Source organism: Equus quagga, chromosome 12, assembly GCF_021613505.1.
Source record: "Equus quagga isolate Etosha38 chromosome 12, UCLA_HA_Equagga_1.0, whole genome shotgun sequence".
Classification (NCBI taxonomy): domain Eukaryota; kingdom Metazoa; phylum Chordata; class Mammalia; order Perissodactyla; family Equidae; genus Equus; species Equus quagga.
The window spans coordinates 84930667-84955581 of record NC_060278.1 but is presented as its reverse complement, the minus strand read 5'-3'; the positions used below and the strand labels follow the sequence as shown (position 1 = coordinate 84955581).

Genomic DNA, 24915 nt, shown 5'->3' with positions numbered 1-24915 from the left:
TATGGCAGGAGCTTCAATCCTCCAGAGCAGAGCAGCAGCGCTCCAGTGCCCTCACCCTTTAAACAGAATCCAGATCAGAGTGACTCCCTCAGGGATGTCCTCTCCCTAGGACGTTTTATCAGTGATGTGTTCTAGCACTTAATCTAGAACCGGCAATGTCTCTCTAGAACAATTCCTCTGCTAAATGTGCTAGAACCTCATCTATAATTGAGACTAGACAGAGTATCTCCCTAGACATTTTATCTGTTGTATTCAAGACCTTTATCTAGAAGAAATGTTCTAGATGCTCATCTAGAACAAAGAATGGCTCCTCGAAACATTTCACCTGAGGTGTCTGGAACCTCATCCATAATAGAGCCCATTAACAAAAAGTGTCTCCTGAGGAGTTCACTTTGGGAACATTCTCTACACTCTGGATGGAGGGTTCCCCTCCCTCAAATCTGCGGCCCTCATGCTTCTGCCAGCCTGGACCCCTCAGATGTCTCCGGGTTCTTTCTCCTGTCCAGCTCCAGCACTGTCAGCCCCCCACCCCCAACTCCCCACCCCACCCCAACTCCCTCCTTCAATTCCCCTCTTGCCCAGGCTCCAGACTTTGGACCTCACAAGAACTGTACCAGCCTTGTCCACCAGACACTCCCACCTCACCCCTCATCTTCCTTCCATGGCCTCCTCCATCCTTCTCAGAGATCGCCTCCCACCACAGAGGCAGCCCACCCCCACCCCCCTGAGGAGCACAGGGCCCAGGTCATGGACCCCAGACAGTGTCCTTTCTCTGGTGGGTCCACAGGGGGTGACATGTGGGCAACTCCAGGCAGGGGAGAGGGGTGGGGCCGCCTGGCACCAGACATGAGGTGGAGGCCTCCATGAAGCGGGTCAGCTCACGAGGAGTGTAGCACCAGTTGATTCCCTGGGCCCTGGTTCTGGGGAGTTTTGGAAATGGGCCACAGGGCTGAAAACAGGGCCTAGGGCTGGGGCCTCCACAGGCTGCCCCCTCCCCTGAAAGAACCCAATGGTGGGGCCACTCTACCCTTGGACCAGCAGATCCACTCCCCCTTAGCCTGCTGGCCCTGAAATTCTGGGCTCAACACTGTGGTCGATGTGGGGTCAGCCAAAGCTTGTCCCTTTTTGGGGGGAGACTGTGGCCTACACCGTTGTCTCGTACTCCAGCAGCTCCTGGGAGACCCCCACGCTCCGGTACTGCAACCGGGGTGTGGTGGGTGAGGAGTACTCCAGCGCCAAAATGGTCTTCCGGAGCCGGCGGTCAATAAAGTGAGCATCCCACGCAGGGTACTTCTTACGAGGCAGGTCAATCCGAATGACAGGCCCCTCTGTCCGCAAGGTGCGGGCCACTGGTGTGGGAGGCAAGCCAGGCCGCACCTGGAAGACAGGTGGCGTGGGGGTCCCGGCACGCTCGCCTCCCACTGAGGCCCCTTCCCGCTCCGCGCCTGTAGTCCTCGGCAGGGACCTCGGGGGACTGGTGACAGCATCGGCTGGTGGGCCGCAGGGCCCTGGGGACTCAGGGCAGATGCAGCCTGGTGCCTGGGTACCCAGCATGGGCCCGTTGGGGTGCAGGAGACAGTAGTAGACACACATGAAGAATATGCCCAGCGCGAAGCTGGAGGCCACCACACAGACCAGGATAAGTGAGCGAAAGTCGGTGGCGAAGTTGCGGCTGGAGTACCAGAAGCCGGTGAGCGCGGCGTTCTCCAGCAGGATGATGCAGTAGTAGAGGGTCATGCGGCGGCGGCTGCGGCCCTCCTTGACGTTGAACCAGCAGAAGATGTAGATGATGCCCACCACCATGTTGTAGATGATCTCTTCCCACTTGGACATGCAGAAGTCTGTCTCACCCTGGATGACCCAGAAGGTCATGACGCACCAGTGGGCCACAATGAAGATGCCAAAATAGAGCTTGTAGACGCTGGCGAAAAGCGCAAAGGCCAGGCTGCGGGCGGCGATGGTGAACAGGTGCCACAGCACCTGGGCCACAGCACCCTTGTAGGACAGCGGCCGCTTGTCATCCCTCGAGTCCCGCAGCACCTTCTGGTAGGAGGCCAGTGTCCAGGCCAGAGACACGAGGGAGGCGGAGGTGGAGAGGGCTGCAGAGACAGGGTGGGGGTGGGGTGGGCGGGTTAGGGGGTGGGTCTGGGTAGGGGTCTGGGGAGAGGGGGAGGGTTCTGGGTCAGGAGCTGGGTTCTGAGGAGGTGTGAGGGGAGGGTCTACAAATCAGGAGGGGTGTGAGGAGGGTCTGGGTGGGTGGTCTTCCAAAGCAATGTCTGGGGGTGAGAGGGGGCGGGACTGGGTACTTCCGCAGAGGTGGGAGCACAGAGGGAGAGGGAAGGGGGGTCATTTGGGACTCCATAATGGGCAGGTCCAGGTCTCTAGCATGGGGTGTTAGGGTTCAGGGGTCTTGGTGGGTGGGGGAAATTAAGGTCCAGGACTCTGGGAGTAGAAAAGGAGGTGAAGAGTAGGGGGGTCAAGATTAGGGCATGGAGGGGCCAGGAGAGGACTATTAGAAGCTATAGGCCACCAGGATGAGACTGGGCTGTGGAGAGGGCTGGCCAAGCTCAGCACAGCTGAGGGCATGGGAAGAAAATCCAGGGTGGGAAGAGTTTTGATTGGGGCCCAATATCCTGGGCAAGGGATCCCCAGGGAGCCAAGAGGGGGTGACAGAGTCTTTCCAGACATGGAGGGTGGGTTGGGCAGTGTCTGGGTGGGAGGACCATGGGGAGCTCCAGGGAGACTGGAGGCATGGTTTTTCTCTGTCACTGAAGGGGTTCACCTGGTCTGTGGAGTTAGGGAAGGGGCAAAGTGGGGGGTGGGTGCATGGGGACCAGGACCAGGCCTGGGCGGAGTCCCTGGGAGGTTGAAGAGCAGTAACAGGGTGGATGGACAGGCTCTCTGGAACCCTTTGGTCATTGGACAGGTCAATGAGGCAGGGAGTCCCCAGAGGGTCTGAGGTGTGGTGATAGTGTGAGGGCCTCTTTGGACTTGGCAGAAATGGGGTCTGGTCTGCCCTGGCAATGGGACGGGAGGAGGGTAGGAGGGGGGAGCGCCCGGGGCGGGGAGGCCTGAGAGGAGGAGACGGGGTGGAGGGGCCAGGTCTCTCCTAACACTGAGGGTAAGTGGGCCATTGGAGGGCACATGAGCGTCCCAGAGGCCTGGAGGGTGGTGAGAGTAGAAGGGGCGGGGCCTCCAAAACCCGGACAGTGAGCGGGCGGGGTTGGGGGAGGTTGGGGGCTACACGGGGCGTCCCCAGGGTGCCTGAAGCGGGGAGAGTGGACAAGTGGGGCCGCCAGGATACTGAAGGTGAGCGAGCCCTAAGCGGGCAGGGGCGCAGGGCATCCCCAGAGCCCTGGGGCGAGGGTGCAGGGGACGGGGCTCACCCGGCAGCAGGTCGGGCTCGCCGCCGCGGTGCACCAGCAGGCTGAGCTGCAGCACGAGCTGCGGCGCGCTGCGCAGGAAGGTCTCCAGCAGGCGCAGCATGCTCACGTCGGCGCTCTCGAACAGCATCCGCCAGTAGAAGTGGCGCCGCAGCCGCTCCCCGCGCCAGCGGCTCTGCAGCCCCAGGTACATGGCGTGCAGGTACCTGCGGGAGGGACGCCGTGCTCAGGCTCCCGCGCGCTCGGCCCCCTCGCCCCTCTCCCAGCCCACCATTGGCCCCCAGCAAGAGCGAAAGGCGAGCGCGCAGTGTGTATTCCCTCGCTGCGCTGACCCTCTTTCCTCAGCTGTAAATGGGCCTAATGAAAGGATCACCTCCCCGGGCTGCTGTTGGGGAGCTCCGAATGGCCTCCTTAGCTTAAAGCACTGGCACAGAGTAAGCCCTTAATACAGCACCGTCCTCATCATTACTGCCAGGGCAGGTTGGGGCCTGCTTTCTGTGCAGGGTTCCTGACACCTCACAGCGCACTGAGCTTACCGTAGCCCTATGATTATCCCTATTTTATAGAAGAGGAAACTGAGACCCAGAGAGGTATGTCACTTGTCCAAGGTCACACAGCTAGAAAGCAGTGGAACCAGGATTCAAACCCAGGCAGCCTGGCCTCAGGGCCCACACTCTAACCATTAGGCAACACTGCCTCTCACTGTACGCCATAAGCCATAAAGAGTTCATCCACACAAAGGTTCCTTCAGGGACAGTCCCTGGTGCCAGCCCCCAGTTCTGTTGCCACCAGCAGCTCCCTGGGCTGTTCTTCAGCCCCACCCCTGAGTGACAGTTTTCCCCACAGGGCCCAGGGAAGCCGCTCACAGATCCCCTGGCATGGAAGATTTTGCTGCTCCTCTTGGGCCTCTTCTCCCATCAAACCTCATGGCTCCAGCTGCCCTGTACAGGTCACAGATTCCAGCTCACAGCGCTCTCCCTCACCGCTGGGCCTTTGCACCTACTGTTCCCTCTGCCTGGAACAACACCCTGCCCTGTCCCCCAACCCCACCCCAGTCCCAAACCTGGATAACTCTTGCATTTCTTCCAAGGCTCACCTTTTAAACATGACTGTGTCCAGGAAGCCTCTGCTTACCACCCTCTACCTGGGGTAGGGGCCTCTCCCAGGCTTCCTGTAACCCAGCACTTGTCACAGTGGGTTGTAACTTCCTGGTTATGATCCATCCCCCCTAGATGGTGAACTCCGTGAGGATGACTGGGTCAGCTTGCTAACTGCTGTACCTTCGGTTCTTAGCACACAGTAGGTGCTCAGTCTGTATTGGCTAAATGAATGAATTCGCGCACGATCACAAGTTTGTTTAATTGCACGGAACTCTGGTAACCCTGCAGAGGGTATGGAAGGGATTCTTAAGTCCTGAGTTCAATTCCTGACTTTGCTTCTAATTTCTTGTGTGATCTTGGGCATGACCCTCTCCAAGACCTCGTTAATCCCTCCCAAGGTGGCTGTGACGATTAAATGGATGAGAAGATACTTTGTAACCCTAAAGTGCAGTGCCCATTAGGGTGACAAGAGACCTGTCCATGCAGATCTCTAGGTCTGATTTCCCCTCTGCTCTGGTTCCTCGCCCAGCAGCTCTGCCCTGGCTGTTGCAGCCACAGACCCTGCCCCTCCCAACCCCCCAATTCTCTGATTCAGGGGCAGGCATAGAGAGGGCTCCTCTAGACGTGATCTCCCCGGAAACAAGGGGGGAAAATCCCAACAGATCTAGTGACCCTATTGCCTGAATCCAAAACTGGGAAACCAGGGATTGGGGGTGGGGGGATCTCTTCCCAGATGTGAAGTGCTGGCATTGCCAGGATGTTGTTTGGGGACCAACTGTATTCAACTGTGTGTTGCCAGCCCAAGGAGGAACCACAGTGCTCCCTGGAATTCGGGATCAGCAGCTACCCAGAGTTTCCTCAAATGAGTATCCTAGTCTTAGCAATGGTGTGGCCCTCTCTGGGACTCACTTTCTTATCTGCCAACAAGAGGGATGGACTTGATGACTCGGAGATCCTTCCAGACCCAAACTCGCCTCCCAAAATGTGGCTGGAAATGCCCCATTTAGGGCTCTCCTCCCCATCCCTGGGTCTTTCCAGCACAGTTGATGGTGTAGACATACCCTCAACATGACACAGTATGGGACTGGCAGCTGGGAGGGGGAAGAGGCCTGTTCCCTCAGAAGCTGACTCGAGAAACGCAAAGGCTCCTACGTCTGACTCTCCCGTCCGATGCTAGAATTCCATCAGCACTTTACACCCTCTGCTGGCATGCTTCCCAGGATAGGGAGTCCCCATGTCCTGAGGCAGGGCCTTCAGCTTCTGAGCAGCTCCAGGGCTGGGTCATGTTTCTCCTGATGAGCAGAAATTTGTCTCCCTGTATCTTCCATTCGCTGGCCCTGCCTATCCCCCACATAAGGATCCTTGCAGCCAGAATCATTCATTCACCTAGCAAGTGCATTTTGACCACTTGCTATGTGCCAGGCTGTGCTCTTAAGTATCCCACAGTCCCATGGAAGAGAGACAAGATAAGAGCTGAAACAGATGCTTTAAGATGCTGTGGAACCCAGAGAACAGAGGGGTAACTTTAGCTGGGGGAGAGGGTCAGGCAAGACTTCCTGGAGGAGGAAACATTTGGTCTCAGTTTTAAAGCATGGGCAGACATTTGAAGGCCCACAGGAGGTGGAAGGGCATTCTAGGGGGAAGAACCAGCCAAGGCAAAGGCATAGAGGCATAGAGGCAAGAGAGAATATGGCCTTTTAGGGGAATGGCCAGTGGTTTGCTGGGCCTGGAGGGGAGGGTTTTCACGGGCAGGGGCATAAGAAGACTAGAGTTGTGAAGGGCATCAAATTCTGGACTGAAGAGTTTATATTTCATTCTAAATCTGAATTCTATCCCAGAATCAGGGGTGATGTGATCAGCTCAGTGGCTTAGAAAGCGCACTCTGGATGCTGACTTGGAGGAAAGCCCGGAGAGGCTGGGATTTGGTCCAGGCCTGAAATGACAGGGCACAGAGGAGACACAGAGAGCAAAGCTGAAGATGGCCAGAGGTAGGAGTCTGGGGGAGAGACCAAGATGGCTCCCAGAGCTTCTGAGGGGCCCAGAACACAGACCACCTTTCTGGGCCTCCATCTCCCCCTGACCCCATTCTTGTGGCTCTGGCTTTGAACAGGAAGGAAGGACCAGCTGGTCCAACATGAAGGGGCCTGGGGAGTTGGGGGAGGGCAACACCCTGGAAGTTTCTCCCAGGCTGGAAGACCATCTGTTTCCTGGCGCAGGTCAGCATGAGGGAGGCCCCGGCCCGGCCAGCATCCATCACCACCTGACAGGCTGCCTGCCCACCTCCCCGCCCACTCCTGCCCCCTCCTCTGCCAGCTCCAAGGCCCCACACCCCAGCTAACCGCAGACAAAGGACTCACCCAGGCCAGGGCAGCTGTGGGCTGGAGCGGGGCGGGTGGCTGGGGGACGCGTGGGAAGAAAGGAGGCCTCTGAGTCCTAAGGACGTGGGGTCAGCAGGGAGTGTGGAAAGACCACACCACAGTCTGGGGATGAAAGGGCCTGAGTTCGGCCTCTGCCCCTTTTGGCAACAGGACCCAAAACTGTGGCTGTTCCTTCTAGCCGGCACTAATGCTCGCTGCCAAGGGCCTGCGAGCTTTTTATGGGCCTAGGAAAATGTTTGAGGCCTGGAAAAAAAAATTGGCTCCAAAACACAGGGAAAAACTGCAGAATCAAAATTAATAAATGTTTAATTAAATGTCTGCAAAACAGAACACGATATCAGCCAGTCAATTGTAATTTGGCTTTTATCTGGCTATATATAATTTACATTTGATGTCTGATGTGGCTGCATTTTAATATGCTTGATAGATGTGGGGCCTATAAAGGTCTTAAAACAGCCTTGCCCAGGACGTGCGACCTAATTTCCCTGGGCCTCAGTTTTACCTTCACTAAAAAGGGGCCAGTACTCGCCATCCTGCCTACATCACAGCCACCAGGGTGAAGATCAGAAAGGCAAGATGGTAATATGCTGGGTTTGTGGGTTTCCTGCCCTGCCCTGTCCTGGACTGCTGTGTGGCCTTGGGTAGTCTCTCTGCCTCTTTGAACCTCATTTTCCTCCTTGTGAGCATTTGTAAACTGTAGAGGGATGTGCATATAGAGAGAGGGAACATATGCTAGGTGGAGGCCTCTGGCTCTCCTGATCACCAAGTAGCCCCTCTTGAAACCTCCTCCAGGAAGCCTACCCTATTCCACTCCATTTGAAAGGAAGTTGGAAGAAGCTAATCTTTTTTTCTTTTTTTTAAAGGAAGATTAGTCCTGAGCTAACTACTGCCAATCCTTCTCTTTTTGCTGAGGAAGACTGGCCCTGAGCTAACATCTGTGCCCATCTTCCTTTACTTTATACGTGGGACACCTACCACAGCATGGCTTTTGCCAAGTGGTGCCATGTCTGCACCCGGGATCCGAACCGGTGAACCCCGGGCCGCTGAGAAGCGGAACATGCGCACTTAAACGCTGGGCCACCAGGCCAACCCTGGAAGAAGCTGATCTTTACCACAAATGGGACCGATATCACCCAGAGAAGGATGCTCCATTTCAGGGAAAGGAATCCAGACGTGGGGGTCTGCTCTTCTTCAAAACGCATCCCCAGGCTGTCCATTCTCTCCACTGCCACCACTCTGGTCCTGGCCATCGTCATCTTTTGGCTTCTTGGTGGGCTCTCTGCCTCCAGTCCTGCCCCTCTGCAGTCCATTCTCCACGTGGCAACCAGTGGGGTATTTTTAAAATCTGTCACATCATGTCATTCTCCTTCCCCAAACCTTCCAAGGGCCTCCCATCACACTTGGAACAAAATCCAAGCTTCTCCTTTTGGCTTGCAGGCCTTAAACCATCTGGCCCTGCCTGTTTCTCTCTCCTCATCTCAGACTTCTTTTTCTTTTGTTCCCAGCACTCCAGATGCCCTGGGGGTTCCTGGAACCCAGTGAAACTTGTTCCTGACCCAGGACCTTTGCACATGCCACTTGCTCTGCCTGGAACCCCCCCTTCCCCAGATCCTCCTGTGGCTGGCTCCTCACCAGCTCCAGCATCACCTTCTCAGAGAAGCCTCTCGGGCCACCCATCGCACGTCATCCCCTCCACCTTTGTCAAATCACTCTTGTCTACCACATTGCCCTGTCTTATTTTCTTCTTAACATACACTATCCAGTAATCTTACTTATTAATTTACACATTTATTTTCTATTTTACCACTGTAGCTCCATGAGGGTAGGGACCTTGTCTGTCTTGGTCACCACCATGTCCCCAGTATTAGCACATGTAGTCGGCACTCAATAAATATGTATTGAGTGAATAAATGTGAGTGTGTGCATGTGTCTCCCTCCTGACCTTGGAAGCCCTGGGGCTTCTCTGCCTGACTTTGCATAGAGCCAGGACATCTCACGGGCAACTCCTATCCTCACTGACTCATTTGTGTGCTTCCTCCTCCAGGAAGCCTTCCCTGATGTTCCTCAGCCTGGTTGGGCCTCCCCAACTCTGACAGCTCCCATCCTTAAGCTGCCTGAGGCTGGCATGAGCTGGGAGCTAACAGACAGCTTCTACCACCCATATTACAGGTGAGGAAACAGAGGTGCACAGAGGTCGACCTTGGATCTAATTTGCTGACTCCCAGTCTTGTGCTCAGAGAAAAAGCACATCCAGGGAGAAATTGGAAGAGCAGATAAATGTGTATTGTTGAGGGTGGGGTTAGGAGCAAAAAAGCCAAGCCTAGAGAGGAGAGAAGCCAGCAGTTAGGGTGTGAAATCTCTCCTCTCAAGGACCCAAAAAGCTCTCTCTTCTGGACCCCATTGTCTTCACGAGCAGGCAGCAGGGGCAAGAGATGGGCAGAGCTCATTCCTTTCTCCCCAAGTGGCTGCCTTTGTGACCCAGGAAACTCCCAGCATCCCCCAGAGTTGGGGGCCCCTCTCTAATCGGCAGAAGGAAGAGAGAAAGATGAGGGGATCCCATGGTGCTGAGAAGCCAGGAAGCCTCTGGGCCCGGCATCTGAGTCCATGTCTCTCTCCTGTTCTTTGTTGCGGGGTCACCCTGAGTCTCTGGTACTAGGCAGGGTTTCTGGCCTGGGCCTGTTTCCATGCAGACGGTAAGACCTGGGCTCATGCCTGGACCCATCCCTTTCTCTGCCCTCAAGCTTGGATCACTGTCTCTGTCTGTGGCTCAGATCAGCCTGTCATTGTGTCTACCCCTTGAATGCAGGGTCAGCCTATGTATTTATCTGTTCCTCAGTTACTGTCAGTCAGTCAATCTATTTGTCTGTCAATCAGTCTCACCCTGGGACCCTGGGTCAGTCCACCTGTCTGTCCCTTGGACTGTGGGTCACGTTGTCTCTCTGTCTGTCTGTTAGTCAGCCTAAACCTGGGGTCCTAGGTCAGCCTGTCTGTCTGCTCTTAGAAGCTAGGAACGTCGTTCTGTCTGTCCCTTGGATGTCAGGATAGCCTGTCTGTCCCCTTGGATTCTGGGTCTGCTTTTTGGTCTGTCTGTCTGCCTTTCAGTCTCTAGGCTGCTTGGTTCATCTGCTGGTCTGTTGCTCAGCTCGTGGCTCAGCGTGCCTACCAGTTTTCCGGCCGTCCTCCCCTGCCTGCTCCTCCTCTCCCCAGCTCTGGGTCTCTCTCTGTCTGTCTGTGTCTCTCACATCCTCAGCTCCTCCATCTGTCGGTCTCGGCGTTTCCGAGTGTGTGTTCTCGCCCCTCTCCACTCCCCCTCACAGCTCTGGGCCAAAAACACAGCAGCTTCCAGCGGCTCCCCCGCTCCATCCAGGAACCACCCCCACCCTGGCCAGCTCTCCGGTCTCCAGCGTGGGCCAGGCCCGCAGACCTCTGGAGGGTGACCAGCAGGGAGCTGGGCAGGCAGAGCTGAGGGGAAGGAGCTGGACACCCCATACCAGCCGAGCCCATTACCGCTCTGCAGGTCCGGAGGGGGACAGTGTGCAGGTGTTAATAATAATGGTAGCTCACATTTATCGAGCACTAACTGGATCACAGACGGTGCTAAGCCTCTTTATACATATTATCCATCCCTCAGAGCAAATCTTTGAGGTGGGTACTATTATCATCCTCATTTTACAGATGAAGAAACTGAGACCCAGAAAGGGACTAGGACTTGCACCAAGTCAAACAGCAAGTTAGGGCCAGACCTGGGACCCAGACTTGGCTCTCCACGGACCCCTGCGCCAGAGAAGGGATGGGCAGGTCAACAAGTCTCATGCCCGTTCCGTCCCCCAGCTGCCTACCACGGCAGCTTCGCTCACCTGGAAGGCATGCAGTTAGGGCTGCCAGGGAGGACCCATGTTGGACAGAGTTCGACCTAAAAGCTTTGCCTGGGATCATGTGGGTTTAGAGAAAACATACCATATTGGAGAGTGAGGGGGCCCAGGCTCAAGTCTTTCACTGGACTTTCTGGGAACATCCAACCCTCTGTGGGCCTCAGTCCTCCTCTACAAAAAGGGCCCAGGTAACCTGACCCTCACCCTCCCCAAGGACTTTTCCTCAGGCCCATCTTTCTCCCCATCCAGTTCTGAAAATATTAAGGCCCAGCAGCTCTGTCCTGAACCCAACCGCTTCTCTCCACCCCGGTGTCACCACACTGGTCCAGGCCACCCAACTCCAAGCAGCAGCCCCTCGGTTCCCCCGGTCTTCTTCCTTCCGTCCGTGGCCTCTTAGAGTTTATTCTTCACCCAGCAGCCTGGGGGATCCTGTGAAATCCTAGGTCAGGTCATGCCAGTCCCCACTGCCCTTAGACTAAAATCCCCACCACACCTTTGGAGGCCCAGTGCGATCCAGTGTGTGTCCACGTCTAGGACCTCATCTCCCTCCGCCCTCCCCATCTTGCACCTTTCCAGCTGCTTCCTCAAAACCCCAAGCTCACTCCAGCCTCAGGACCTCTGCCTGGAAAGGGATTCCCCAATGCCTGGCAAATTCTCATTCTTTCCCTCTCAGTTCAGTGTCACCTCCTCAGAGAGCCCTGCCCAGATCCCCCTTCCAAAGCACTTCTACCCACCCCTCTGATCACTTTCTGTCACGTTACCTTGTTTTCTTTTCTTAGTAACACATATCACAACCGGAAATGGTCTAGTTTACTTGCTCACATATTTATCGTCTGTCTCCCCAATGGTGTGGGGACCATGGCCATCCTGTTCTCTGCTATGTCCCTGGTGCCTGACACATAGTTAATGTTCCACACATATTTGTTTCTTGAACAAGTGGATGGATGAAGAGTGTGAATGTACTTTATAAGCTCCCCGAGGAAAGGTGGTCAAGGGCAGAGGGAAAGGACCCAGGCTCCGGAGACTGGGAGACCTGGGTTCAGATTCTGGCTTCCTCATTTACTCTCTGTGTGGTCTTGGGCAAGTTGCTTCCCTCTCTGAAGCCCTCGGCGCAATGCCCACCTTCCAGGGTAGCTATGATGTCAGAAGGTGGTGATATGTACACAGTGCCCGTCCAGGTGCTGGGCACTCAACCAATGGGAGGTTATAAGGAGTCATGTGGCTCTGAGGTCCCAGCAGGAAGAGGAGGCCTTGTCATTCTAGTGTAGTTTCTGGTAGAACTGAGGTCCACTCCTGGGCTGGCTGTCCCTGTGCCACTAAGTTTGACTCCCCAGGAGTCAGAAGGTCAGAGGGGTCCCTTTGGGGCAAGTTCACAGGGCAGAGTCTTCTTTCGGGTCTTCGCCCTCTCTCTAAGAATAACTGCTACTCATCGAGGACCTTCCGTATGTGCTTCACTGACATCCTCACTGCAGCCCGGTGAGGTTTTGTGGGCATTGTCCCCATTTTCCAGATGAGGAAACTGAATGTCAGAATAGAAGAGATTCATTTGACATTTATTCACCCAGCATTTTTGAGTACCTACTATGGGCCAGGAACTGTGCTACAATGCTGGCGGACACAATGGGGAGCAAGACAGATCCAGCTCATCTGGTCCCGTCTAGTGGGGGACGTGGATACTAATTAAATCATCATGTAAACATGTAATAACAAACCTTCCATGGGCAGACATGCTCCAAACAGGGTTCTGTCCTCCAGCAGAGAGGAAGGCAGTGCTACTGGAGAAGGGCTTGGCCCAGCTTGGGGAGGCCGTGGCAGTCAGGGAAGGCTTTGTGAAGGAGGTGGCTACTGAGCCGTGATCTGAGGCAGGCACAGGAGTTAGCCAGGTGAAGGAGAGAGGGAAGGGAGTTTCCGGCAGAAGAGCGACATGGACAAAGGTCCCGAGCTGGGAGGGAGCAGTGAGTGGTCAGAAAGGCTGAGGCCCAGAGAAGGAGGTGAGAAAGCAGGAGATGAGGTGGGCCATGGTGGAGGATTTGGTCTATATCTTAAGATGGAGAGTCCCAGAAAGGTTTTAAACAAGGGAGCCATGGGATTAGACATTTTAGAGGGAGTACTCTGGCTGTGGGGAACAGATTGGAGGGAAGCAAGGGTGGAAGGTGGGAGACCAGTTGCCAGGTGAGAGGTGAGGATGGCCCAGGTAGAAGGGGATGGACTCTGGAGACATTTAACGGGCATTTGGACAAGTGACTTACCCAAGGTCAACAGCCAGAGGCATCAGAGTTGCATCTCAAATCAGGACTGGCTGACGCCCCCATTTTACCACAGGGTACGGATCCAGCTGAGCCAGACCATGGGGCCCCAGATGCAATCTGTGGGTTCTTGGGGAAACTTTGGGCCCCCAGTTGTACAGCTTCCTCACCTGCACCTGCAATGTAGCCCAGGAAGCTCTTGGGGGAAATGGCCCTGAGGCCTCCTCCCCATCAGTCCTCCGCCTCCATGCTGAGCCTTCCTGCAAGGATGCAAAATGGGACCTTCCCAGGATTGGCAGCCAAATGAGTCATAAATGTCAGTAAAGAATGCGATTTTACACGTTTGGCTCCCGTTTCGCGTGGTGCTGGGAGCTGGGCTGTCTCCCTCCTCCAGAAAGCCCCCTACAGAGTCACAGCGCCTCTTTTTTTGCTGGGCTAAGGCCAAACATTTCCCTGCCACTAATTTTAGGCTCTGGCTGAAAAGCCAAGACCCTCTCCCATCTCACCAACCACCATCAGCCCCCTGCCAGTGCTGCTTTTGCTCCCAGCAGGGAGGCAGGCAGCCCCTCTCCAGCAAAGCATTTGGTTCCCACCTCTTATGTTCTTCTCTGTATGAGTGCAGCCAGCTCTCCTCCCCTCTCTGGGCCTCACTTTCCACATCTCTGAAGTGGGTACAGAGCAGAGACTAAAACCCAGGACCCCATACTCTAGCTCAAGGCTCTCTGTCCCCCCTTTCTCTCTTTTCCTGTTATCTCTATGTCCAGTTGGGAGGTCATGAGCCAGTGAGGGAGAGGCGGTTGGATTCTAGACTCCTGATGGCATCGGAAGATACTTGGAGATCAAGGCAGGGAGAAAGCATCACTTGTATCTGCCCCTGGTCTGTGAGATCCTAGATGGCAGAGTCTGGGTGTGAACTCCTAGATGGGAGAGGGGCAGAGCCATATCGTTACGAGGGACTCTGGGGAAGAATAGAGGAGTGCCCTGTCCAAAAAGCCAGCTGTCCCTCCACTCCAGCTAATTGCTGCCCTGGGAGCCTGGGAGGTCAGTGTGGTTGGTATTTCAATTTTTCAAGAATATGTAGAAATTACGATATTTATGTCAAAAAACCCCCCCAGTTTGGAAATGTTGGCAACTAATTCAAAAAATACCCTATGAATTTTAAAGAAAGTATTACTCCTTTTTTTAGGTGTGATAACAGTATTACATATTTTAGTTATATATGTTTAAAGTCTATCTTTTTAGAGACATACTGAAATATTTATGGATGCAATGATTTGATGTCTGAGATCTGCTTCAAAATAACATGGAAGGGAAATAAATGAGGAGAGGTCTAGACCAATGCTCTCCCACACCTATGCATCTTACACTAGCCACATATGGTTATTTAAATTTAAATTAATTAAAATTAAACAAAATTTAAAATTGAGTTCCTCAGTCACACTAGCCACATTGCAATTGCTCCATAGTCATGTGTGGCTCATAGCTACTGTTTCGGATGGTGCAGAGACAGAGCATGTCCATCACGGCAGAAAGTTCCATTGCATGGTGCCAGCCTAGGGAAAATGCAGTTGGCCAGGAGTTAATTGTTGAAGCAGGATGGTGGTATGGTAGGGGATCATTATCCTGTTCCCTCTACTTTTGTATATTTAAATTTTTTTCCATAATAAAAAGTTTCATTAAACAGTAGGGAACAAAATACTGTGTGGGCCAAACAAACACATCCTCAGGCTGGATTTGCCCTTGGGCCACTGGTTCACACCCTGTGGTCTCGCGATTAAGCATCATACATACAGGCCCCAAGATAGATCCACAGACCCTTAAAGACTCTGAGGCCTTAGAGGGCACCTAGTTTATCCTCCAAACTGAAAGCAGGAGCCCCTGCTCCAGCATCCTCGCCACCGTCAGCCACTTTTGTCTGCACACATCTGCAATATGGAGGCCGCACCCTGGGGAACAGCCTGCTCTGCTGCTGGGCAGCTTGATTGTCAGGGTGTTCTTGCTTCTATTCAGACAGATTCTGCCTCCCTTCAACCTTGGCTTGTCATCTGTCCTCACACCATCTCCGCAGCCACAGAACAAGTCTCCTCCCTTGAAAGGGGGGGTCCATGGGTGAGGGTTAGCAAGCATTAGGACCCTTAATGCCCCTCTCCTACCCACCCTCTTGTTACTAAGCAAGTAGGATAGGCTGCCAGTTGGGCCAATAGTCACAGTAGTAAATATTTTCTGAGTGTATAGTATGTAAAAGTCCTGTGCATTTATATTACCTTGAGTCATCTTTGCAAGAACCTTAAAAGGTGGGGAGTCTCACTATCCCCATTTCACAGATGAGACTAGCGCTCTGGCCGGTGAAACAACTTGCCTAGGGCACACAGCTGGGAAGTCATGGAGCCAGGAGCAGCAACAGTGCCCCAAGGTCTCGGCTGCTCTGCTCTCTTGTCCGTTCCTGGGGAAACTCATCCAGGGTTCTCAAGCTCCCAGCTGGACTCTACAGCTGGGGCAACTGAAGGCAGTGAAGCGTCTTGCTTAAGATTCTGATTTCAAAGATTCCATTCGGTTCACACGAACATTTATGGAGCACCTACTGCATATGAGAAACTTGACTTCCTCCATCTTCTAAGTCAGCCACACCTGCTTCCTCCTGGGAACTGAGCCCCAGCCTGGGCTCCCACACTGCCTTGGCGCCCCCCACATCATCTGCAGACACAGAGCCTGCTTCAACAGACTTCACGTTCTAAGAACCTGCTATGGACCTCGCCAAAGCTGGCTGGGTGCAAGGCCACCAACAGCAACAGAGGATCTGCTCTGGGTCAGTCACCATGGGGGACAGAGAGAAGAAAGAATGAGGCCTCAACTTTCCAGGCGCTTGGAATCTGGAGGGAAAACCAGCCAGGTGGGCAGAGGAGCACACCAGAATATGATCAGGTCTGTGGGGCTGCAGAGGAATCGTGCCCAGGGGGGATGTCTGAGAGGAAGAACCCAGAATGTTAACAGTGGGTACTTTATATGAAAATAAAAATTTAAAAATACTTTTCTGAATTTTTTTTCCTTCTTCCCAGAGGAATTCATGATTGATTGTTTTGTAAGACTACACTTAACTAGCAGAAGGCAGTATCACTCGGTGGTTACACATATGGGCTTGGGAGCCCGACTGCATCACTTCAAATCCTGGCTTTGCTACTTACTAACTGGGAGGCTGGTACCTCTCTAGGCATCAATTTCTGCATCTGTAAAGTGGGCCGATATTGCTAGCTAACGCTAATTGATCCCTTAACCATATGCTGAGTACTGTGCAAAGATGTTCCAATATTAATTCAATAAGCCTCCACAATGGCAATTTGTCTAGGAACATTGTTATCCCATTTCACAGATGAGGAAACTGAGGCCCAGAGAGATTAAGTGACTTGCCCAAGGTCACACAGCTCTTCAGTGGCAGAGCCAGAATTTGGGCTCTACAGTGCTTCTTCATCACCACACTCTCTGCTTGACAGGATTGTTGTAAAGAGGAATGATCTAATCTAAGTCTCTATAAATGGCAACTATACTTTTCAGTAATATCTGACTGTTTAAAACCCCGTGAATATATACCTGTATTTCTTGGTTAATTAAAAATCAGAGTAAAATCTTCAAGCAATACAGGAAATATCTAATGAGTAAGTGGAAATCTCCTCGAACCCCACCTCTCCACCCCCGGAGATAATGAGTGAGCGGAGTCTTCTCCCTTTTCTGTGCTGCCCAAGGTTTCAACAAGAGCATAGAGCTCCTTTATAAACAGACAAAACAATCAAGCGATTTCCACTTTAGATTAAAAACAACAATTTGCCCGATTAAGAGAGCGGGAGGTGGGTCTTGGGGGTGGAGAGGGGCATGTGTTGGGTTTGCTCAGGGAAAGCTCCTCTGAGGAGGTAGTGTTTGAGCTTGGCCTTGAAGGATGTGCAGAATTTCGCTGGGAGGAGAACGGGACAGGGTGTTGCTGGAGGAAGGACTGTAGCAGCTGCTCAGAGGCATGAAGGAGAGGAGTGTGCGGCTAGTGTTTGGGGGGCCAGAGCAGTGAGAAGATGAAAGCGGGAGAGGCAAAGGGCCTCGATGCCAGGCTAAAGCATTTGGACTCACTTGAGGGGCAGAGGGCAGCCAGGGCCAGGCCTCTGGCTCCAGAGTGGCAGAGTCAGCCCTGAGCTTTAGAACTATGGCGGCTGCAGGTGGAGGCGGGACGGGGTGGGGTGGGGGGAACTGGAGGCTGATAGGATTTCCCAGGGGAGGAATTCCGAGGCCCTAACAAAGGCAGGGTGGTGAATGGAGAGGCCAGAGTAGATCCCAACCCATCCTCTTTCCTCTCCCCGGGGTCCTTCGCCCCAGCTGCCGGGGGTTCAAAGCCATTTCCTGGCAGCCCTCCCTCCTGCCCCTAGGGCTTCTCCTGTGTGGTCTTTATAGATCAAACGGGGGACGCTGGGCCCCACTGCCGCCGCTGTGTCTGTTAGGAGCAGCTCTAATGGCCGGTTGCTGCCGGATGAGGGGGGCAGTAGGGGTGGAGAGCATCCTGGAGAGGGGTCTCCCAGGAGGGGGGTGGTGAGGCCACACTGGAACAACCCTGCAAAGTCAGAGTTCACGGGGTTGAAAACTTGTTTCAGCTGAAGGACTATCAAAACAAAATCTTAGACACGTAACCAACATATCAAAAAAGAGAAACTCAGAGATACTCAGGTTGAAATGATGGTGAGAGGGCTGTGATATATGGTATCACATGATGGAATCGAATCCATGACCCGTTTTATAAACAATAATACAAACAGTAACAATTAATGAGAATTGAGCACTTCCTATGTTCCAGGCACTGTCCTAAACACTATCTATACAGTATTTAATATACTACTTCCCCAAGCCTTATGTGATTAGGATGTCCATTTTGCAGATGAGAAAACCAAGGCACAGGTGAGTCATGCCATTTGCCCCAAATCACAGAAAGTGGCAGACACAGGATGTGGCTGATTCTAGGGTAAGAGTTCCTAACCATTATCTCTCAGGCCCCAGTGGGGAAACTGACCACAGAAGAAAAGATATCCTGTCTGCTCTGCCCCAGACAGATCCTGCCCTGGCTGCTACCACCCTGGTCCAGCCCCCCTCTTCTCTCCCCTGGATCATCGAGCATCCTCCTCGTGGGTCTCTAGGCTTACCCTGGCCTCCCTGCAGTCTATAGTCCATCCAGCAGCTGCAGCACACATTGTCAAGCGTAAGTCAAGACGCTGTTCCTCCTCTGCTCAAATCCTCTTGGGCTCCCACTTCATGCAGAGGGAAAGCACCGGTCCTCCCTGGGGCCTGTGAGGCCCTGCATGATCTGGCCCAGCCAACCTGTCCGTCATCCTCTCCTACACCCCGCCCTCTGTTCCTGCCACATGGTCTCCTCCTCCCTCTTCTCCTTCCCTTTGCCTGGAACACCCTTCCCGAGACCTCCACACAGCTCGCCCTTGCCTCGTCCACTGCGTACATGCCACCTCCCTGCCCTGACCACCTTATCTCAAAAAGACACACCCTCCTCCCTGGGACTCTGTAGCTCCCTGCCCTGTTTCCCTTTTTCCATGGCACTTACCACTATCTGACCCATTATATTTTATATTATGTATATGATACATATTATATTTTATTTGTGTATTGGTTTCCCCCATCAGACTATTGAGCTCCACGAGGGCAGCGACTTTCTCTCGTTGACAATTCTATTCCCAGCATTTAACTCAGTATACAGTATGTGGCACGTATACCTGGTATACATGAGGCGCCCCAAAAATACTTGCTGAATGAATGACTGCAGATTACATGAACAGCAGCCATGTCCCTGTGGCTTCAGGGGCCTCCGAGGCCCTCTTGCCCTCCTGCTCCCTCCCCGGCCACCTGCTCAGTGAACAAACCTCCTTCTGCAGGAATAAAGCCCTGGCTGAGGGCACTAATCACTGCCAACAGTTCTGAATACTTGAAGATGGGACCAGTCCTTTGCAAAATGCTTGGTACACATTATCTCATGAAACCCTGAAACGAGCCAAGTGGTGGTGCCATTATGGTCCCTAGTTTACAAGAGATGAAACTCAGGCACAGAGCGATTATATGGCTTGTGAAGATCACATATAGGAAGTGGTAGGGTCAAGATTTGAACTGAGGACATTTAAATCCAGAGTCCACGCTCTTAACCATTACGCCAAGAATATAGTTTCCTGGAGAGGAGACCCAGAGCCTGACTTTCACACCAGGCAGGTCACTAATTCATTTCAGAACTTCTCTTGAGTGCAGGGTTGTGAGGAGGCAGAGGGAGCAGTGCTGGGGCCTAGATATGGAGGGGGTATTAGAGGCAGTGCCTTCAAAGCCCAGTGTGCCTCTCTCCCTCCCTCTCCAGTCCGGGGTCCCGAGATCCTGACAGCCTGGGAGGAATCCCATGCCAGATCATCTCCCACTAATTGGCTTAGCAAACCATGCTTATCTGGGCAAAGCTGGAGCCCAGTGAGTTCAAGATTAGGGATAGCAGGATCTATGGCTTACCGCTCTGCTGCCCACAGGGTCAGAGGAGACAGGGTGAGGACTTTAATTGGCTTAACAGCCCTGAGTGGCTTAACAGCTCAGAGGGTCAGGGTAGGGGGGTGGGGAGGGATGAAAACATAGGTTGGTGTCCAGCCTGCAGCCAGCTTCATGTCCCACCAAAGGATCTGTGTGCTCTTCTCTCAGGGATCAATCTGCCTCTGCCGGGGCCATTGCTCAGGGTGCCCCCAGTGCAGCCAGTGTGCTGGTCCAGGCATGGAGCTCGGGCTCGTGAACTGGACAAAGCTGTGCTGGCACCTCACCTCTCCCCAACTTCCTCAGCGGCTGACCTTGCACAAGTTACTCAACTTCTCTGAGCCTCACTTTCCTGTCTGATAAATGGATATGTCAACTGTCACCAGAGAGAAGGTTTTAGGGTGAAAGGAGATTATGAGCCTAGAGCACCTCACGTGCGGCCTGGGGACACATTGGGTGCGCAGTGTCTGTGAACCCCCTTCCCTCTTCTCCCTCCTCAGAGCCCTATTTTGTACTCAAAATAATAACACCACCCATCTCACAGGTTTGTTTGGGAATAGAATAAGAAAGGACCTCATCAATTGTGAAGAGCTAGACCAGAGGTTACAAAGAGGACAGGCCCACAAATGTGTTTCCTTTGGTTGACACTATTTTAAAAAATCCTAATTAGCAGTTGAAAATGGACAGGGTTCACAAAGAAATCCCAATTTCCCATTTCTCTTGAGAAATCAAGCCTTGACAATACTGGGTCTGTGATTTCTCATGGCACTGTCAGCTGAGCTGAGTGGCAGCTTCCCCTTCTCGAGGACACTGCTTGACCATAATGTCCTCTTGTCTGACACCCATCTACTGACACAGGTCTGTGCTACCTGCCTCCTCAAAGCATTCGACTTCTTTATGGCATTGTACAAGCGTGAGGAGTTGAAAGCTACATTTATGATTCAATTATTTTATTCCGAATTGAGGGCGTGGGATCAGAAGGTGAATGACTGGCCAGTCTCCCAGCTTTGGTCCTAGAGGGCTCAGACACACATTTCCTTCCTCACCACCCCAGCTTCCACCCTCAGAACATCTGCACCAAGTCCTGCTGAACAGCGAACCTGTGCATTGTGGCAACATTTCATGTGGGAAGCAAGCATGTTGTGCCAACATTGCTGAATTTCTAGGAATGCCAGCCCTGGTGGCTTCTCTGTACCTTCTCTGGATTTTCCTCCATTTAGCCAGGCCCTCAGCCATTTTAGAATCCAAAGCTTTTGGGACCCAGAGGCCCAGAGGTTTTATCTCTGATAACCAGACCCAGAGTTAGAATTCCAGAAAAGGGAAGCTTCTTAAGGTCGTCAAATTTAACCTTCTCACTTCACATATAGGGAAACTGAGGTCCAGAGATGGGAAGAGCCTCACCCAAGGTCACCTAGCAAGCTAATTACAAACTGGGATGAAGATGAAGGTCTCCTGATCCCACTCTACCCACCCCCGCATCCAGTACTTTCCCCACAAGACACACTGTCTCCCCATCCTTATCCACATAGTACCACTCCCCACACCCCCCGCTCCTTTCACATTCTTATCTCAGTGCAGCAGAAGCCCTGACTTTCTATCATCCTGGAATCTTGGGATCTCAGACTCATAATTCTTTGAGCTTGGGGGACACTTTAGTGGCAGAATTGCAGGGTGGATAAATTGAACTTGGGCTTTGAAGACAGAGAGTCTTCAGTCTCAGCTCTTGTACTCCCTAGCTGTGTGACCTTGGGCAAGGATGCCCCCTGTCCGAGCCTCCATTCTCTCATCTATTAAGTAGGAATGATAATACTAACCACATCACAGGGTCCTTAAGAGAGACAGAAGAGATGAAACAGCTAAAAAGGCAACCAATAGGCTTGGCACAAAGTGAGTGCTTAAAAAAATAATTGCTATAGAACTGTAAATTAGGGTTCTTGTGCCCCTAATGCCTAAGTGAAATGGTCCAGATGTGATCATAGGGAATGGAACTGGACAAACTGGACCATATAGAACCCTGTCTAAATTGTTACTGGCCTGATACTGCCAGATTCAGTTTTTTTTCAAGAGAGAAGCTGGGACTGTTGGTTTTTAAAATACTATACAATCCAAACAAAACACTTCCGTAGGCCAGGTTCAACTCAAGGGCCATTAGTTTGTCATTCCTGCAAAATCATCTCATCCTAACCCCTTCACTTCACAAATACGGGAGAGTGGAAATAGCTAGTCCTTTTATCTAAGAAACCAGGGAGCTCAATGGACCCTCAGCAATCTCAGCCACTCCCCTGAGACCCTCACCCCCACCCCTTGGTCATTTTTTGCCCTGTTTGAGGGAAATTCAGTTAATGTTAAAGAAAGAAATATTAGTTTCTTGTAGGTGGATTCTGAACAAGCGGAAGAAGGGGGCTTGAGATAGCCAATGAGTCAAGGGGCAGCTGGCCCACTTTAGGGTGAAGGGAAAGGGGAATGAAGCTTTGGCTACCAAGAATAGGAAGTTACCATTTCAGAATCTAAAAATATCTTTCACCATCTGTCCACTCCAGCACAGAATACAGAATGATAAATGCAGATTAGTTCCTGGATGTAGACATGAATATTTTTATGTGTCAAGCTAATAATAATAACACCACCTTGTGTGGATAGAGCTCCACCCCCCTTTTTCCCCAGGGCTAAATGGAATATACACATCATCTTGGAAGGCGTAGATGGGGACACCAAGGCAGAGAGATTTGGCAACACAACAAGGGTGACACAGCAAGTGAGCAGCTGGGACAAACCCTGGGAGTCCTGTTTCCAACCCTCAGCCCAGAACTGAATCTTCTGAGTTAGGCAGAACGTGTTAACAAGTACCAGAATAAATATAACAACAGCAATAACCAGTCTTTACATCTCTAGAGTTGACTTTGACCTTTTCCAAGCTTTCCTGCCTGACATCTGTGATAATCACGATAATCTATTACATTCCTAAAATATGTTAAAGTCTGCAGGGCCTTCACACAGACCTCTCACTTGACCATCCCAACAGGTAAGGAAAATGTGATGGTAGACCAATGAGATAAGAAGAGTAGGGATTCTCTCTCATTTCACAGGTGAGGAAACTGAGGCTTGGAGGCAGGAGGGGCTTTGCATAAGATTATATAGTAGGCAAGTTCATTCTGCCAGTGCACAGTACAGCCTAAGCTATTAGAGCAATTCTAGTTCAAGGGGAACCCTAGGTTTGGAATTCCCCCTCTCTCCAGTTAGCTCAGCTCAGCAGGCACCATCAGTCTTGGCATAGGAAGAGGCCTGGAAGTGCTTTTACAAAGCCTGAGTTTTGTCTTACTGTCCTGAGATTAAAGGACAGCTAGTGGCCATCTAACCTCAGATTCAAGATCTCAAATCCCCTTGGCTCCATTTGGGGAGAGGGGCCACTGGGGAAGTCCTGGAAAAGAGAAGAAGCCAGAGACATTCTCAGTGGGTTCCAGCACCCCCTTCCCAAAAGTCCAAAAAGTTTGAGTAGGATATTCATTTAGTTGCCTCAAATTCTGTTTCTCCGGGGAGGTTGGGAATGCACCATAATTCCGAACTGAGAATCTTTGAGAGCAAGGAAGGACTTCTGAGATCTTTTCCAAGTCTGGGCTCGGCACTCAGGCAGAGGCGAGTGGGTCGGGGATGGAGGGAGCCCTGAGGCCCTCTTCCAAGCTTCACACTCATCCCAATCAGCCCTGGGCCCTCCTCATTCACACATCCCTGAGGATCTGTTTCTCTCTCTTCTTGCCCCATCCCCTCCTCCCTCAATGGCCAGATCAGAGAGGATGACACTGGGTTGGTCAGAGTTTGAGGGCAGAGGCCAAGGAGGAGCTTGCAGAGAAGAAATTAGAACTGCAATAGGGTGGGGTGGGGCAGAGGTCAGGACAGGAGGGGAATCTGGAGAGGTCAGAGCAGGGCTGGGGCGGCAGGCAGCCCTTTGCCACCGGCACTCCTCCAACTCTGCTCCCTTCACCTGCGCTTCTCCTACCTCCAGACCTGGCCGAGCTGCAGGAGGTGGACGAGGGTCTGCAGCAGCCAGATGCAGAGGCGGCAGCAGCGGCGGCGGTAGGCTGTGGCCGAGGAGGGCTCTGGCGGGGGGTCCAGCTCCGAGCTGCCGTCTTTGGTTCGGAAGGCAACGGCGCTGTCCTTGGTACTGATGGCGGGGCCGCCGGCGCCGCTGTCCTTGGTGCTGACGGCGGGTCCCGGGGCCCCCGCGGGCTCCGTATAATCGTAGACAAACCAGCGGAAGCTGAGCAGCTGCACGACAAGCGAGGGCAGGAGCACGAATAGCAACGTGAGGCCGAAGTAGGTGCGCTGACCCTGCAGGTAGTAGGAGGCCGCCAGCCACAGGTCCGTGGCGCCGTCGGAGAAGAACACGAGCAGCGCGCACAGCACCCAGCAGCAGTCCCGCAGCTCGTAGCGAGGCCCCGGGCCTCCCGCCCCCGTCACCCCGGGGCCCCCGGCCGCCGCCGCCGCCTCCCCGCGCCAGCCCGCACCGCTACGGGCTCCTCCGGCCGCCCCCTCCGGCCCCGGGCCGGCTGCGGCCGCCGCTCCATCCGACTTCGCGGCCATGTTGGCGGAGCAGGAGGCGGGGAGCGACTTCCGGGCGGCGGAGGGGGTGGGGTGCGGAGTGGGGAGGACCCTGTGCGGGCGGCTCCTGCCTCCTCCTCTTCCTCCTTCTCTTCTTCTTCCTCCTCCCCTCTACTTCAATTATTCATTCCCCTCGGCGCCGCCCCCTCCCCTCCCCCATCCCGCCTGGGCTGTGCCGGATGGGGGCAACCCCCCTGGGAAGAAAGAAGGGGAGGGGAGGGAAGAGCATCCCGGGTCACCCTCACCCTCCTTCCTCAGAGGCGTGGGGCCCCAGCCACATGCTTTCTGCCTCTCACCCACCTCCCCGCTTCCTTCTTTCCTCTTTTCTTCACTGCCCTCCTCTCCATCCTCTCCTCTTCCATTATCTCCTCTGTTTACCTCGGTGGCCAGGGTCTGAGGAGGGTGGGGGACCAGGGACTTGGAAGTAAGGGGCTGCTTGGGCGGGCACCCCAGTAACACGTTAGCAATCACTCAATGCTAAAACGCCACTTCCTAGTTTCCTGAGTGTTCACATATTGTTCCATCCCCTTCTTTGATCTTGAGAGATCCCTTTTTTATTGTCTTCTTCTTATTGTTTTGAAGCTGAGAAAACTGCAGCTCTGAGAGTTGCTGTCTCTTCCCCACTCTCCCCCTTCCCTCCCTCGGGGACTGCCTTCATCTGGCCACGGCCCTAGTAGAGTGGGGGCAGCCAAGGGGGCTACATTAGAGGCAAAGGGCTGGGAGGAAACACCAGGTGGAGGAAAGAGCAAATGCGGAGGCCTGGAGGCCTGAGGCTGGAGGGCATGTTTTTAAGGAAGTCTGGATCACAG

The 24915-nt window shown here is 53.2% G+C and overlaps 1 protein-coding gene across 1 annotated transcript; it reads right to left on the bottom strand.

Moving 5' to 3' along the window:
- Window positions 1–1143: 1143 nt before the first annotated feature.
- XKR7 (XK related 7) lies at window positions 1144–24088 on the bottom strand. The gene is made up of 3 exons (XM_046678212.1): window positions 23505–24088; window positions 3387–3589; window positions 1144–2099 (listed from the first exon to the last, which is right to left on the bottom strand). The coding sequence occupies exons 1-3, from the start codon at window positions 24086–24088 to the stop codon at window positions 1144–1146; spliced, it is 1743 nt and encodes a 580-aa protein (XP_046534168.1).
- Window positions 24089–24915: the final 827 nt, after the last annotated feature.